This window comes from Budorcas taxicolor, chromosome 19 (assembly GCF_023091745.1).
Source record: "Budorcas taxicolor isolate Tak-1 chromosome 19, Takin1.1, whole genome shotgun sequence".
NCBI lineage: Eukaryota > Metazoa > Chordata > Mammalia > Artiodactyla > Bovidae > Budorcas > Budorcas taxicolor.
The window spans coordinates 26,786,630-26,800,720 of record NC_068928.1 but is presented as its reverse complement, the minus strand read 5'-3'; the positions used below and the strand labels follow the sequence as shown (position 1 = coordinate 26,800,720).

The window sequence follows — 14,091 nt, the reverse complement described above, 5'->3', positions numbered from 1 at the left end:
TGGTGCACACGGTAAAGACTGCCTGCAATGCAGGAGATGCTGGTTTGATCCCTGGGTCAGGAAAGATCCTCTAGAGAAGGTAATGGCAACCCACTCCAATATTCTTGCCTAGAGAATCCTATGGACTGAGGAGCTGGCAGACTACAGTCCATGGGGTCCCAAAGAGTCAGACATGACTAAGCGACTAAGAATGCATACATGCATATATGTATACATATAAAATATATTACAAAGGAGAAAATGTGGTTCTAGGGAGTCAGATGTTCCTGGCTTTCGGTCCTAACTGAAGCTTCTCAGGTGCTCTGTTGGATACTGGTTCCCAGCTTCCCTTCTGCCACTGTTCATATGCTTGACAGGTTCCTCTTACTCCAGCCTCAACTACAGCATAAATGAGCCATTGCTGGTGCCGCTGAGGGGGATCCCACCTACCCATTTCTCTTTCATTCAGGGACCCCAGAAAGGAAGGCTGAGGTGGGGTGGTTAAGTCCTGAACTGTGCAAAAGGGCAGTTTTTGTAGCTATCTCTGACAAAGTTAAGAGTTGGATGGAAAAGACTAACCCTCAGGGGCAGTGTTCAGGTGATGGGGGTGAGGAGGTAGGTATGGGAGGGGGTTGGGATGGTGGGGGCTGCCCTAGTTTGACTGGATTCAAAGCTAGAGGCAGAGATCCCCAGAGGTGTGACCCTTAAACCAAGGGTCCTCTCTGGACTGCCCCATGGTTTTCTGAGCAGCGCTGGATCCAGCAGAGGCCAGTCCTGGGGGCCGGGCCCAGCCATCTGCCTTTCAAGAAACCTCCTAGGTGATTCTGAGGTCTTGCTTGGATGGAAAGCACCACTTTTCCCAATAACCCTTCTTTTAGCATGGTTCTGTGTAGGAGCAAGTGGTTTGAGGCTGTGCTCACATTCTCTACCATTGGGCCCTAAGGGAGAAAGCTGTGAGCTGAGGAAGGTGTGTGCAGGTAATGCGTCTGTATCTAAGGGGTTAAGGAGAATTCACCAAAAAGGGGTAAAATCCCCTACTTGTGCATGCATTGTGTTCTAGATTACAGAACTGATACATGTACCTTATAAAACTGCAAATAAATATAGAAATACATATGGTTAAAAAAAGTTCCTTCCCCATCTCATTCCATATACCCCTTAGAGAGAAGCGTGTTAGCAGTTTGGGATGAATTCTTCCAAATCTATAAAGAGCTCTTTACAGTGGGTTCCCACACAATTGTCGCTCAGTCGTATCCGACTTTGCGACCCCATGGACTGCAGCACACCAGGTCTGCCTGAACCTCACCATCTCCCAAAGTTTGCCCAAGTTCATGTGCATCGTATCAGTGATGCTGTCCAGCCATCTCATCTTCTGACGCCCTCTTCTCCTGCCCTAATCTTTCCCAGCATTAGGGACTTTTCCAGTGCGTTCAAAAGCTGACTCCCCCCCTCACCACTTTTATTTATTTTTAAATTTATTATTTTTTAAAAACCTGTGTTCTCTTCACCCCCGTCTACTTCCTTCAACAAATACTTATTTTGAATCTCCTCTGGTGCCAGGCAGTGTTGAAATGCTGGGGACACAGTATCCCTGCTTTCAGGGCACTTGGGTCTCATCAATGGGGACAGACAGTGGGAAGTAATGGTGTTCAGGGAATTTAAGGTAATGATTCTGTTGAAGAAGTGACTGCTGGGGATGTGTCCTTGCTGGTTGACAAGTTGGTCAGGGAGGTCTCATCTTGGAGCAGCCTTTGAGTTGAGAGGGGACAAAGTCTGGGGTGGGGGAGTGTGCCAGGTAGAGGAAGTGAAGTAGGAAAAAGTTTGTAGTGTTGAGCAGGAGGTCAGGGAGTGGAGCAGGATTGGGGGAGAGAGAGAAGTACAAAGTGGGTCAGAGGAGTCTGGGTTTTTTTTTAAAGTGTAAAGAGTTTTTTTTCTTTCTTTTGAATTGTGTATAACATAGGCAAAATTTATCTAAGTCAGTAAAATTTTAATGAATCGCATTCCTTAAAATTCCACTGATTCTTTCCACTGCCAATCACCTTGGTTCCTCCACAGTCATAATCTTCAAAATAAGATAGCTCTTTCAAAAAGTTTTGCTCAATCCACAGCTGTTATGTAAGTCAGCCCATAATTCTTTTAGTTGAGCCTCTGAGCACCAGTGGTATATGGACAAACTTAAAAATTCCCCGCCTGTAATCTTTGGGCTCCGATTTCCTCAAGCAATTTACTTTAAGACTCTAGAAGTTAAGTGTAGCAAGTAGGTTGCTATTTATTCCTTCATCTTTCCTAATATTGAAAAGCCTTGTTATATCCAATTTTTACTCATGAGCCTAGCAAAAAAAAAAAAAGAAAAGTTACAGGTCTCACTGTCACCACTGCAATAAAATTACAGTGATGGAAGCAAAACCTGTGTTCTCCATGTAGCCACGTTAACATCACGTGGCTGTTATAAACGCTGTGAAAAGTCCCCTTGGAGGGCGGTTAACATGGGAGTGGCCAGGGTGCCCAGGGTCGTGGTGGAGAAGGTATGATAGGGGGCAGTAGAGAGCCAGGGAGGAGGTGGTCATGAGTTTCAGATGAGAGATGTGGTGTCACTCACTGGCCAAAGAGCTGCTCTCCTCTGGGTCTCGGTTTCCCTAGCTGTTAAATGGCAACAATAACCACCTGGTTGGATTCTTGCAAGGAATAAAGGGAAAAAAACACATAAAACCTTTGGCACACTGCCTGGCCAAAGGATGGTTGCTCTTGGCCTCTTGATCTATTCTTTGTTACTGAATAAAATTGAAAGTTAAATAAACTTGGAAGCATTTGGAGCTTTAAAATTTCCTAAAATTTTCACCCTCTAAATCGAAGTAGGAAGGAGGAGTCCCAGAGAAGTCCTGGGTCACAGGATCCTGGCTGTCCCAGCACCAAAGAGTGGAGCCAGGGCCAGGACCACCCATGGGAGGGGGCGGGGTGGGACAGGTGGGCTCTCACTCTGTCCCAGGGAGGGCATGCTGTAGCCCTTGGGTGGGCTTATCAGGTCACATTTTAAACTCCTGGCACTGAGCCCTTCCAGCCCAAGTGCATCTCTCCAGCCTCTCCTGTCTTCCCTCCACTTAAGGCCAAGTTAGCCTTGGCTAGACCTGGGGAACCACAGGTCACCCTTTTTGGAAGGTCGGCGCTGAGCCTCCTCTGTGCCCCTCTGGCTGTTTGTCATTGCCTCTTCTACTGGGGTATGTGACTCTGCAGCCTGCAGGGTGATGAGAGGCGGCTACAGTTCCAACCTGTGTCTGGGGTCCACTCCAAATGCCAGGTTGAAAGCACTCAGAGAGTGCTGAGACACCTGGGGTGTCAGAGAGACACCCCAGGACCCCAGCTCTGTCCCAGGGAAGTTGCTCACAGCCTCTGGGATTTGGGGAAAGACATGCCCTGCTCTGCTGACCAGCCTTCCCCTCTCCCCTTCTGCAGAGGCTCTGAGATAATGCAACTCTTGGCTGTCCTGCTAATAACAATGATAAAAGTAGTGTGCACGGAGCACTTGGTATGTGCCACTGTGCTAAGGGCTTTCCACTCATGAGCTTAATTTAACCTTGACCTGACTCTCAGGTGGGCATTAAAGCACTTTCCACATAGAATGAACTCAGATCCGTCTGACAGTGGCCTCCAGGTTCTTTCTGCTGCACTAGTTTTCCATCCCCTTTACATCCTTCCTGGGGACCTCTGGCCATCAATAGCCTTCCTTCCCAGTGTCCACACACACCCTATCCCCACCAACCCTTTCTTCGTCCTCTAGCTGCCCAGGGCTCTGCCTCCAGCTGCCAGAAAAGCACTTCCCTCTTCCTGACTCACCCTGATAGGAGGCCCAGTCCCCTTTCTCCTTGGCCGTCTTTAATCTGGCACTTGGGTTCCCCAGATGTGGCCCTGAAGGTCACCCCCCGCTTCCTAGGGCTCTTTCTTCTGCTTCTTCCCACAGGAGGAAACTCCATCCTGGGCTGCTTTCTTCACACTGTGTCCTCATCACAGGGCAGCACCCAGGACTCTGGCTTTATCATCACCAGAAATCTCTGGTCTCCAGAGGTCCACTCATTCCTCTACAAACTCCGGGTTACCTTCCCTCTCTGGCCTCAAGCCTCACACTTTCTCACTGGGACCAGATCAGTGGCCTCCTGGCCGAGTGCTTTACCTCTCGGGGGGGCACCTCTGACCCGTTGGCCACCCCAAAGCCAGGCCATTGCTCAGCTTACAGCTCTGACCTCACCACTACCCTGCCTGCAGCTCCTCACGGGCTCCTGTGCCTGCGTGTGTACGTGCTAACTCACTTGAGTCATGTCTGACTTTTTGTGACCCCAGGAACTGTAGCCTGCCAGACTCTTCCTCCCTTGGGGATTTCCCAGGCAAGAATACTAGAGTGGGTTGACATGTCATGGGCCACTGTAGTCAGTCTTTTAACTTAGTTGTTCAGGTGCCAACATCAGTAAAATGCTTTCAGGTGAGTGTCCCCCAGTGTATATTCAGTCATCTAATAATTCTGGCCATTCTGTGGCAGCCACCTTTCAAGATGGGTGAGTATTCTCAACCCCTGGCATTCACACTCTTGCGTGGTTCCCTTCTGCACTGAGGAACCATTAGGACATTGTGGAGATGATGGAGCATTACTTCTGAGGCTGGGTCATAGAAGAAATTTCAGCCTCCACTTTGTGCTCTCGGATCATTTGCTTTGGGGGGAGCCAGCTACCATGTTGTGAGGGCGCTCAGGCACTTCTGTGGAGGGGCCTCCTGCCAACAGTCAGCACTCACCTGCCAGTCCTGTGGGTCTCCTTGGAAGTTGGTCCTGCAGTCTCAGTCAAGTCTTCAAACGAATGAAGCACTGAATGACATCCGACTGCAACCTCATAAGAGACTCTGCTGCTGCTGCTGCTGCTAAGTCGCTTCAGTCGTGTCCTACTCTGTGCGACCCCATAGACGGAAGCCCACCAGGCTCCCCCGTCCCTGGGATTCTCCAGGCAAGCACACTGGAGTGGGTTGTCATTTCCTTCTCCAATGCATGAAAGTGAAAAGTGAAAGTGAGGTCACTCAGTCGTGTCCGACTCTTAGCGACCCTATGGACTGCAGCCTACCAGGCTCCTCCGTCCATGGGATTTTCCAGGCAAGAGTACTGGAGTGGGGTGCCATTGCCTTCTCCGAAGAGACTCTGAGCTAGAACCAACTGGCTAAGCTGCACCTAGGCTCCTGACCCCCAGAAACTGAGATGATAAATATTCCTTGTTTTAAATTGCTCAGGATTTGAGGGATCATTTTACAGCAATAGATTACACGTATACCACTGTACAAGTCTATTATGTACATTATAATGCATATCCCCAAGTAGACATCTAAAGAAAAGAGATAAAAACATATATAAGGTTTTTTTTTTTGGCAGGACCATACAACTTTTGAGACTTTAGTCCTCCAACCAGGGATTGAGTCCAGGCCCTCAGCAGTGAGAGCATGGAGTCCTAACCTCTGGGCTGGCAGGAAATTCCCTAAATGTTCTTGCCACCCTCTTAATGGATGATCTTGTGACCCCCTTGGGGCGCATGTCTTCCCAGTCAGGAGACCTCTGTGCTCCTGAATGACATTCAAGCTACCTTCCCCTGAGATTCAAGGCTCTCCTCAGGGCGACCCAAGCCACCCCTCTGGCCGTTTAGCCCACTGAAGAGAAACTTGCTTATTACAACTGATAAAATCCTTCCTGTTCTTTCAGGCCGGCTTCACAGACCTCCTCTAGGGAGCCTTTCTCAACCACCCTGGAGGTGGGAGTCCCAGTTTTGGAGCCCAGGCTCTCTGAATTGCTCTCTGCAGGTGCTCGGTATCCTGAGGGGAAGAGTACTCAGAGGGAACAGGGTTGCTCTGCATAACGAGGTGGAGTTCTAACAATGGCTCGGACATTCAACGCCGTCCTCCCCAGCATCTGTGAGCATGCTGCCGGCGCTCTCAATCATTATGTTGTAGGTAGTGAAACTTACAGATGGCCATACATATCGTACAGGGGGCTGACCTGTAATTCAGCATCCAGTGTATTGTGTCCTTCATCTGGCTTTCTTCAAAGTGTTTTATCACCTCTGACTCCCTTTTTTTTTTTAATTAAAAAAAAATTTTTTTTAATTCAAAAGATCTGTTTTTGACTGTACCTCACAGGATCTTAGTTCCCTGACCAGGGACTGAACCTGCACCCCCTGTATTGGAAGCATGGAGTCTTAACCACTGGACCACCAGGGAAGTCCCTTGGTCTCCCATTCTTAAGCTTTTGTGTATGTTGTATACACAGCTGACCTTAGGACAGGAAGAGTCTCCAGGTGGGCCTAATCTAATCCCATGAGCACAGGGGGAATCAGAGCGATCTGGAGTTCCAGGAGGATACCAGGCACTGTTGCTGACTTTGCAGATGGAGGGGTCATGTGATGAGGAAGGCAGGTGGCCTCGAGGAACAGAGGGTGGCCCCCAGCCGCCAGTCAGCAAGGAGACGGGGTCCTCAGTTCTATAGCTGCGAGGAACTGGATTCTGTCAACAACTGGAACGTATTTGAGAGTAGATTCTTCTTCTTTGCCTCCAGAAATGAATACGGTCCTGCCAGCACCTCTATCTCAGCTTCATGAGACCCTGAGCTGGGAACTCAGCTGGGGTTCCTCTTGGACTTCTGCCCTACAGAGCTGTGAGCTAATAAATGGGTGTCGTTTCAAGCTACTACCTTTGGGGTGCACTAAAAAATGAACACATGAGGCTCTGTCTCTGAAGACCTTGCAAAGTATATATTTTTTCTCTTTTTTTGACTGTGCTACACAGCTTGCAGGATCTTAGTTCCCCAGTCAGGGATCAAACCCTTGCCGCTGCAATGAAAGCACAGAGTCCTAACCACTGGACCACCAGAGAATTCCCAAGGTATATATTCTTAAAGGGATAGATGTCAAGAGTTCTCAGGGTGCATGTGTCTACCGCCATGTGGCATTGTTTTGTTTTTAGCTACTTCTTGGTTTCTCAGGGTTATCTCTGGTCTCACAGAGAGAGCTGGCTTGTAAGTCAGCCACCGGTGTTTCATGTTGTTTATCTGGCTTTCCTCATGGTGTTTCATCACCTCTGACTCTCACCCTAAAGTTGTTGACTTTGGGGTGTTTTTCGTTATTGGTTCACAGACTGCTCCCTAAGCAATGGCTTTGGGAACATGGCTTTAGGGTAGAACCAGCTTGTAAGAACATCTTATTCCAGTATAATATGCAAATAGAAGAATGCACAGATCTTCAGGGTATGGGTTTTGGCAATTTTACAAACTTTCAGCCTTGCAGCCAGCATCCAGATCAAGCAGTGGGACATTTCCATCACCCAGAAACTCCTTCCAATTCTCGCTCCTGTAAGGGTGACTGCTATTCTGACCGAAACAGCGTAGGTTTGTTTGCCTGAATAAACCAGATTGTAACTGATAATACGAGAGCAAGCCAAATCAACAGCCCAGTAGTCACCAAAACTACTGGCCACAGTCCCAGTGCATGCAAACAACGTGAGGCTTTTCAAGTCACAAACGAGGGTACAGCCAGGACTTATTTTACGCAAGGGACGTGTTCCTGAATATCTCACATAATGTAAACTCTTCTAACTCGAGTCTAGTTTTCTCAGTGAAGTATCCATAACATAGGATTCCCATGATGTCATATTTGGGGTCTAAAGCAAGACTTACTAACGTCATTAACATCATCCAAATTCTTACTTTTTTTATTGCTTATTTTATTTTTGGCTATGCTGGGTCTTAGTGGCTGTGTGGGCTTTTCTCTCGTTGCAGCGAGGGGGGGCTACACTCTAGTGGTGCCTAGGCTTCCCATTACAGAGGCTTCTCTTGTGGAGCGTGGGCTCTAGGGCCTGTGGGCTCTAGAGCACAGGCTCAGTAGTTGCAGTGCCTGGGCTTAGTTGGCATGTGGGATGTTCCTGGACGAGGGATCAAACCTGTGACTCCTGCATTGGTAGGGAGATTTTCTTTACCACTGAGCCACCAGGGAAGCCCAGTTTCTAATTTAGCATAATTCCAATCCACACACTCCCAGAATTTAGCCCTCTGTGAACTCTCAAATGGGGCTGTGAGGGACCACTTTTAGTATCTCTGGGACCCCGGGGCCCAGCTGTGGTGACAGGATGGGACCCTGGTTCTGGGAGCAGCACACAGGTCCTGGGAGTCCGGCTGTCCACATCTCAGGCTTGCCTCTGTTGTTTGGATTCTGGATAAGCTCTTACCATTCAGGGCCTCAGTTTCCTCATTTCTGAATCAAATAGGGGTGTGCTCTGGGGCTAATGAGAGGAGGTAATGAGGGAAAGGGCTTCCCAGGTGGCTCAGTGGAATGCAGGAGACGCAGGATTGATCCCTGGGTCAGGAAGATCCCCTGGAGAGGGGCATGGCAACTCACTCCAGTATTCTGGCCTGGAGAATCCCATGGACAGAGGAGCCTGGCGGGCTACAGTCCATAGGGTCGCAGTCTGACACAACAGAAGTGACACAGGCAACAAGGGAGAAGCACAGAGGAGTCAGTGGAGGTTTGCTGGCACTAATCCAGCTGAGCGGGGAAAAGCCTGCCTTCCTGCCGCCCCCACCCCCTGACCCCCAGGCAGTTTGGAGGACTTTACTCCCCAGGAGAGCCATTCAGCCCCAGGCTGGGGTGTCTGGTAGCTGAGCCCCAGGAAGCCAGGCCCCGGCTCAGATGCCAGGGTCATAGGTCTGGATTGGGAAAGAGCAGAGCTCGGCCCCTCTGATCCTGGTCAGAGATATTTGGAGAAATCAACAGTTCTGGGAAATTCAGAGACAGGAAGTAAAAGGGGAGTGGGGCAGAGGGGAACCAGCCAGCTGCACCCCGGCCCCTCCTGGTCTGGACCTCTCCCAAACAGTTCCTTAAGTGGGATGGCTGCATGCAAGGATAGGGGACAGAACAAGGAGACTCTCCACCCCTGGGAAGGAAAGTGAGGCAACCCACCCCTGCTCCCACCCCCACACCCTCCGTGAGTTCCAAATCCATTTCTACCTCTGTTTACGTCCAAAGTCCCGGGCACTGGAGATGCCAGGTTTGGTGTGTTTGGACACAGTCATACAGACAGGCAGACGCACAGGGCTCAGGGCCCTTGAATGGACCCTGCCCCCTCCCCTCCCACCACCCAGGGCTGTCAGTGCTAATTATCCAGGCTTTAGCCTGTTTCTTAGCCTGGGATCTGCGCAGCATTGAGGGACCCACAAGTCAACCTTGAGACCTTTGGCAAGTAAAAGGGGAAGAAAGGGGGGTGGGGGGAAGAAAGGAGGTGGCGGAACTAACTGTGGAGTGGGGTGGGGGAGGGGATGAATGAGATCCATATCCGGAGGGGTGGAGACGGAGTAGAAAAACTTCAGAAGATAGATTTTGGATGTCAGGCCTGGAGGGAACGCAAGCGAAAAGAAAGGTCTCCACGCAGTGGCTGATCACCTGGAAAGGGACCGAACCCCACACCCAAGCTCTTCAGCCCCTGCCTCACCCCTAACCCCAGCCTTGACCTGGCCCCAGGCCCAGCCGTCCCCACCATGACAAAGGAGTATCAAGATCTTCAGCATCTGGACAATGAGGAGAATGACCATCAGCACAGAAAAAGTAAGGGGACACCTCCCCCCATTTCTGCAAGGCGAGTATTAGGTGGCTCTCGCCCCCTTCCCTGACCCCGCCTCTCCCTGGGTCTGCCCGGCTCACAAGGTTGGTGGTGTCTGAGCCACCCCTCTTAGGGGAGGTGCAGGGTGTAGGATTGGAGACCCTTTCTTGGTGGCAGTTGTCCCCAGGCTCCTTCATGATTCTCCTGCCCTTCGCCTTGTCACTGACTTCTCAGGACCCTGGGGAGGGGGTTGCCCAGCGGATGTGGGGGTTAACTGCAAGAAGTTAGACCCTCTTCTTCGTTCCTCTTCCAACACCCGTGAGCCTTGGCCAAGCGTATGTGTGTGAGTGTGTGTGTGAGTGTGAGTATGTATGAGTGCACAGGTGTCAGGGATCCTTTGGGTCAAGGAGAAAATTTCTGTGGCGGGCCTCAGGGAGCTCTGGCAGGAGGAGGATGAGTCAAGCCCTCTTTCTTTCTCCTGCGAGCAGAGATGTTTCTGTTGGGGCTGAGCCAGGATGGAACGCTTGGCAGAAGGGAGTGGGCAGTGCCCTTCGATGGGGGAAAGGACTACCAGCAAAAACGGAGGGGAAGCCCCCGCATTTCAGCTCACTGAGACAGGGCTCCCGGGTGGGCACAACTTGGTCGACCTGAAGTCTGGTTACTCTGCATCCCTGCGCCCAGACAAAGAGGAGTGGGATTCACGGGGAAAACAAGAAACCCGTTTCTCTTGCCCCACCTGCTAGACCCCTTCGGCCCCAGTCTCCAGCTTGCAAACTCCCTTCTCCAGGCTCTGCGTTCTGATGCGGCAGTGACTCGATCTGGCCACTAGGTGCCAGCAAAAGCCTAGAGCCTGGATAGGGCTCCCGCAGAAAGATTCGCATCCCTTCTCACCTCTCGATGCAGCCAGCTCCTCTTGGTCACCTACCGCCCAGATTTCTTCATCTATAAAGTCCCTCCTAGTCTCCTAGAGGATGCTCAGGCTGCCCTCCTCCTAGGACCCCAGAGCTGCCCCAAGCTCCCATCTATCCCTGAGTGCCTGACCTCCTCTCTTGTAGGGCCGCCTCCTCCTCATTCATTCAGTCGGCGTCTCTGCACCGGACCCAGCCTCCTCCTGGTCTCCATGGGCCTTAGCCTCCTGCTGCTAGTCGTTCTCTGTGTGATCGGATCCCAGAGTGGGTTCCCCAGTGGGTAGGGGGTGTTTGGGAAGGGAGCAAGGTGATATGGTGAGGGGCGGGGGGCGGAAGAGCTGGCTGCTGTGATGTGGGAAGCAGCCCCCTCATTTTGCCCTGTCTGCACCCTCTTCTGCCCAGACTCCAAGCTGCAGGAGGAGCTCAGCGCCCTGAGAGAGACCTTCAGCAACCTCACAGTGAGCACAGAGGCCAAGGTCAAGGCCCTGAGCGTTCAGGGTGAGGAGGGCTGGGGCTGGGAGGCTGGGAACAGTAGGGCCATTGAGACACTGAGCAAGTCTCTCCCCTAGGAGGAAATGTGGGCAGAAAGGTGAAGTCCCTGGAGTCCCAGCTGGAGAAACAGCAGCAGGAACTGAATGCAGGTCAGCGAGGATATGTGTGTGTGTGTGTGTGTGTGTGTGTGTGAGTGCACATGCGCTTGCAGGATACAGTGGTCTCTCAGACCAAACCAAGGGGCATTGTGGCAGAAGTATCTGCGATCTGTCTTCACGCCCCAGTAGGCAGATGACAGAACCTTCCCAGGCCCCAGTGTTCATCGTGGCTTTCTTGCCTTCCCCTACCCTCATGCCCCTCCCCCTCTGCCCTCTGTCTCCCCAGATCACTCCAGCTTGCTGCTCCACGTGAAGCAGTTTGTGTCTGACCTGCGAAGCCTGAGCTGTCAGATGGCTGTCCTCCAGGGCAATGGTGAGGGGGTGGGGGTTGCCCAGTCCTGCTTGCCTGCCCAACCCACTTCCCCTCAGCCCCTCACCACCCTCTCTGACTCCCACCCCAGGCTCTGAAAATGCCTGCTGCCCAGTGAACTGGATCGATTATGAAGGCAGCTGTTACTGGTTCTCTCGCTCGGGGAAGTCCTGGCCGGAGGCTGAGAAGTACTGCGAGTTGGAGAACGCCTACCTGGTGGTGGTGGGCTCCTGGGAGGAGCAGGTGAGGTTCTAGTAGGGCCCGGCTGGGAGGTTGGCAGGTCTAAGGAGAGGTCACCAGCTTTCCTCTCTCCCCAGAAATTTATACAGCACCACATGGGCCCTGTAAGTACCTGGATAGGCCTCACGGATCAAAATGGGCCCTGGAAATGGGTGGACGGGACGGACTACGAGACGAGCTTCAAGTAAGTGTGTGCGCCCCCGAGGCTCTGCCCCTCCATCTTCGGCCCATCATCCCAGCCTGGCAGGTCCCGGGGGCGGGGGGTCCATGGCTGGGCTCAGAGTCTCACCCCCGAGGCTCTGCCCCTTCATCTTTGGCCCATCATCCCAGCCTGGCAGGTCCTGGGGGCCAGGGGTCCACGGCTGGGCTCAGGGTCTCAGGTGCTGGGGTTCACGTCTCTCTGGTCTCTTTAGGAACTGGGCACCAGAGCAGCCAGACGACTGGTATGGGCATGGGCTCGGAGGGGGTGAAGACTGTGCCCACTTCACGGCGGAGGGCCGCTGGAATGATGACATCTGCTTGAGGTCCTACCGCTGGGTCTGTGAGGCCCGTCGGGACAGAGGCAATGACAGCTAAGAGCCTCCTCTCCCCTAATTTATTTCCTCAATGCCTTTACCTGCCCTAGGGGTCCTGGTTTGGGGCCCTTCTATCTAGGGGCTTCTGGATTTTCATCTAAGATTTTAGAGGGAAAGGGGAAGGATAGTGTCTGAGAAATGTAGAATGATGTTTAGAGGGGCAAGGAGATTGAAACCTATGCTGCTTTCTATGGTTTGCAAGTTATTACTGTCAACTGGATTTTTTTAGAGTAAAAAGAAAAGAAATACACAAAACATTGAGTTGTCTGCTTGCTGGGGATTAGGAAACGGGAGTGGGCTGGTCAGCACTAGGAAGTCTTGGGCAGGCAATGGGTCATCCTGAAAACTGTCTGCGCTTTGGGCCAAGAGGCCTGGATTTGTTATTTACAGGTATACAAGTTAGGGCAAGCTAGTCTGCTTTCTGTGTTTCAGCTGTAAAATAGCCTTATTACTGATTTGTTACTGAACTCAGGTTCAGTTGCTCATCTCAGTTCAGTTCAGTTGCTCAGTCGTGTCCGACTCTTTGTGACCCCATGAATCGCAGCACGCCAGGCCTCCCTGTCCATCACCAACTCCCGGAGTTCACTCAGACTCACGTCCATCGAGTCCGTGATGCCATCCAGCCATCTCATCCTGGGTCATCTCCTTCTCCTCCTGCCCCCAATCTCTCCCAGCATCAGGGTCTTCTCCAATGAGTCAACTCTTCGCATGAGGTGGCCAGTACTGGAGCCTTAGCTTTAGCATCATTCCTTCCAAAGAAATCCCAGGGTTGATCTCCTTCAGAATGGACTGGTTGGATCTCCTTGCAGTCCAAGGGACTGTCAAGAGTCTTCTCCAACACCACAGTTCAAATGCATCAATTCTTCAGCGCTCAGCCTTCTTCACCGTCCAACTATCACATCCATACATGACCACAGGAAAAACCATAGCCTTGACTAGACAGACCTTAGTCGGCAAAGTAATATCTCTGCTTTTGAATATACTATCTAGGTTGGTCATAACTTTTCTTCCAAGGAGTAAGCGTCTTTTAATTTCATGGCTGCAGTCACCATCTGCGGTGATTTTGGAGCCCCCCAAAAATAAAGTCTGCCACTGTTTCCACTGTTTCCCCATCTATTTCCCATGAAGTGATGTGACTGGATGCCATGATCTTCATTTTCTGAATGTTGAGCTTTAAGCCGACTTCTTCACTCTCCTGTTTCACTTTCATCAAGAGGCTTTTTAGTTCCTCTTCACTTTCTGCCATAAGGGTGGTGTCATCTGCATATCTGAGGTTATTGCTATTTCTCCCGGCAATCTTGATTCCGGCTTGTGTTTCTTCCAGTCCAGCGTTTCTCATGATGTACTCTGCATAGAAGTTAAATAAGCAGGGTGACAATATACAGCCTTGACGTACTCCTTTTCCTATTTGGAACCAGTCTGTTGTCCCATGTCCAGTTCTAACTGCTGTTTCCTGACCTGCATACAGATTCCTCAAGAGGCAGGTCAGGTGGTCTGGTATTCCCATCTCTTTCAGAATTTTCCACAGTTTCTTGTGATCCACACAGTCAAAGGCTTTGGCATAGTCAATAAAGCAGAAATAGATGTTTTTCTGGAACTCTCTTGCTTTTTCCATGATCCAGCGGATGTTGGCAATTTGATCTCTGGTTCCTCTGCCTTTTCTAAAAGCAGCTTGAACATCAGGGAGTTCAAGAATACAATACTGAGAGACGAGTAAAAGGAACTATGACTTCACTGAGGAATTTGGCAATCTAGGGAAGAAGGTGACTCATATCCCAAAAAATCAACTCCTCCTTGCCGATCAAGAGATTTTAAAGGGGAGT

At 51.0% G+C, this 14,091-nt stretch overlaps 1 protein-coding gene and 1 non-coding gene across 3 annotated transcripts; one reads left to right on the top strand and one right to left on the bottom strand.

The window, feature by feature from the left end:
• Window positions 1-2,328: 2,328 nt before the first annotated feature.
• Window positions 2,329-2,424, bottom strand: LOC128065735 (small nucleolar RNA SNORA1). Its single transcript, XR_008201112.1, has one exon. It is a non-coding gene; the product is annotated as a small nucleolar RNA SNORA1 (small nucleolar RNA).
• Window positions 2,425-9,377: 6,953 nt separating this feature from the next.
• Window positions 9,378-12,471, top strand: LOC128065105 (asialoglycoprotein receptor 1-like). Of its 2 annotated transcripts, XM_052658225.1 has the most exons (8): window positions 9,378-9,590; window positions 10,641-10,757; window positions 10,896-10,991; window positions 11,063-11,134; window positions 11,370-11,456; window positions 11,545-11,696; window positions 11,771-11,877; window positions 12,107-12,471. In XM_052658225.1, the coding sequence occupies exons 1-8, from the start codon at window positions 9,524-9,526 to the stop codon at window positions 12,267-12,269; spliced, it is 861 nt and encodes a 286-aa protein (XP_052514185.1). In that variant the 5' UTR covers window positions 9,378-9,523; the 3' UTR covers window positions 12,270-12,471. The 2 variants fall into 2 exon arrangements, with proteins under 2 accessions (XP_052514185.1, XP_052514186.1); XM_052658226.1 differs by lacking the exon at window positions 10,641-10,757.
• The last annotated feature ends 1,620 nt before the right edge of the window (window positions 12,472-14,091 follow it).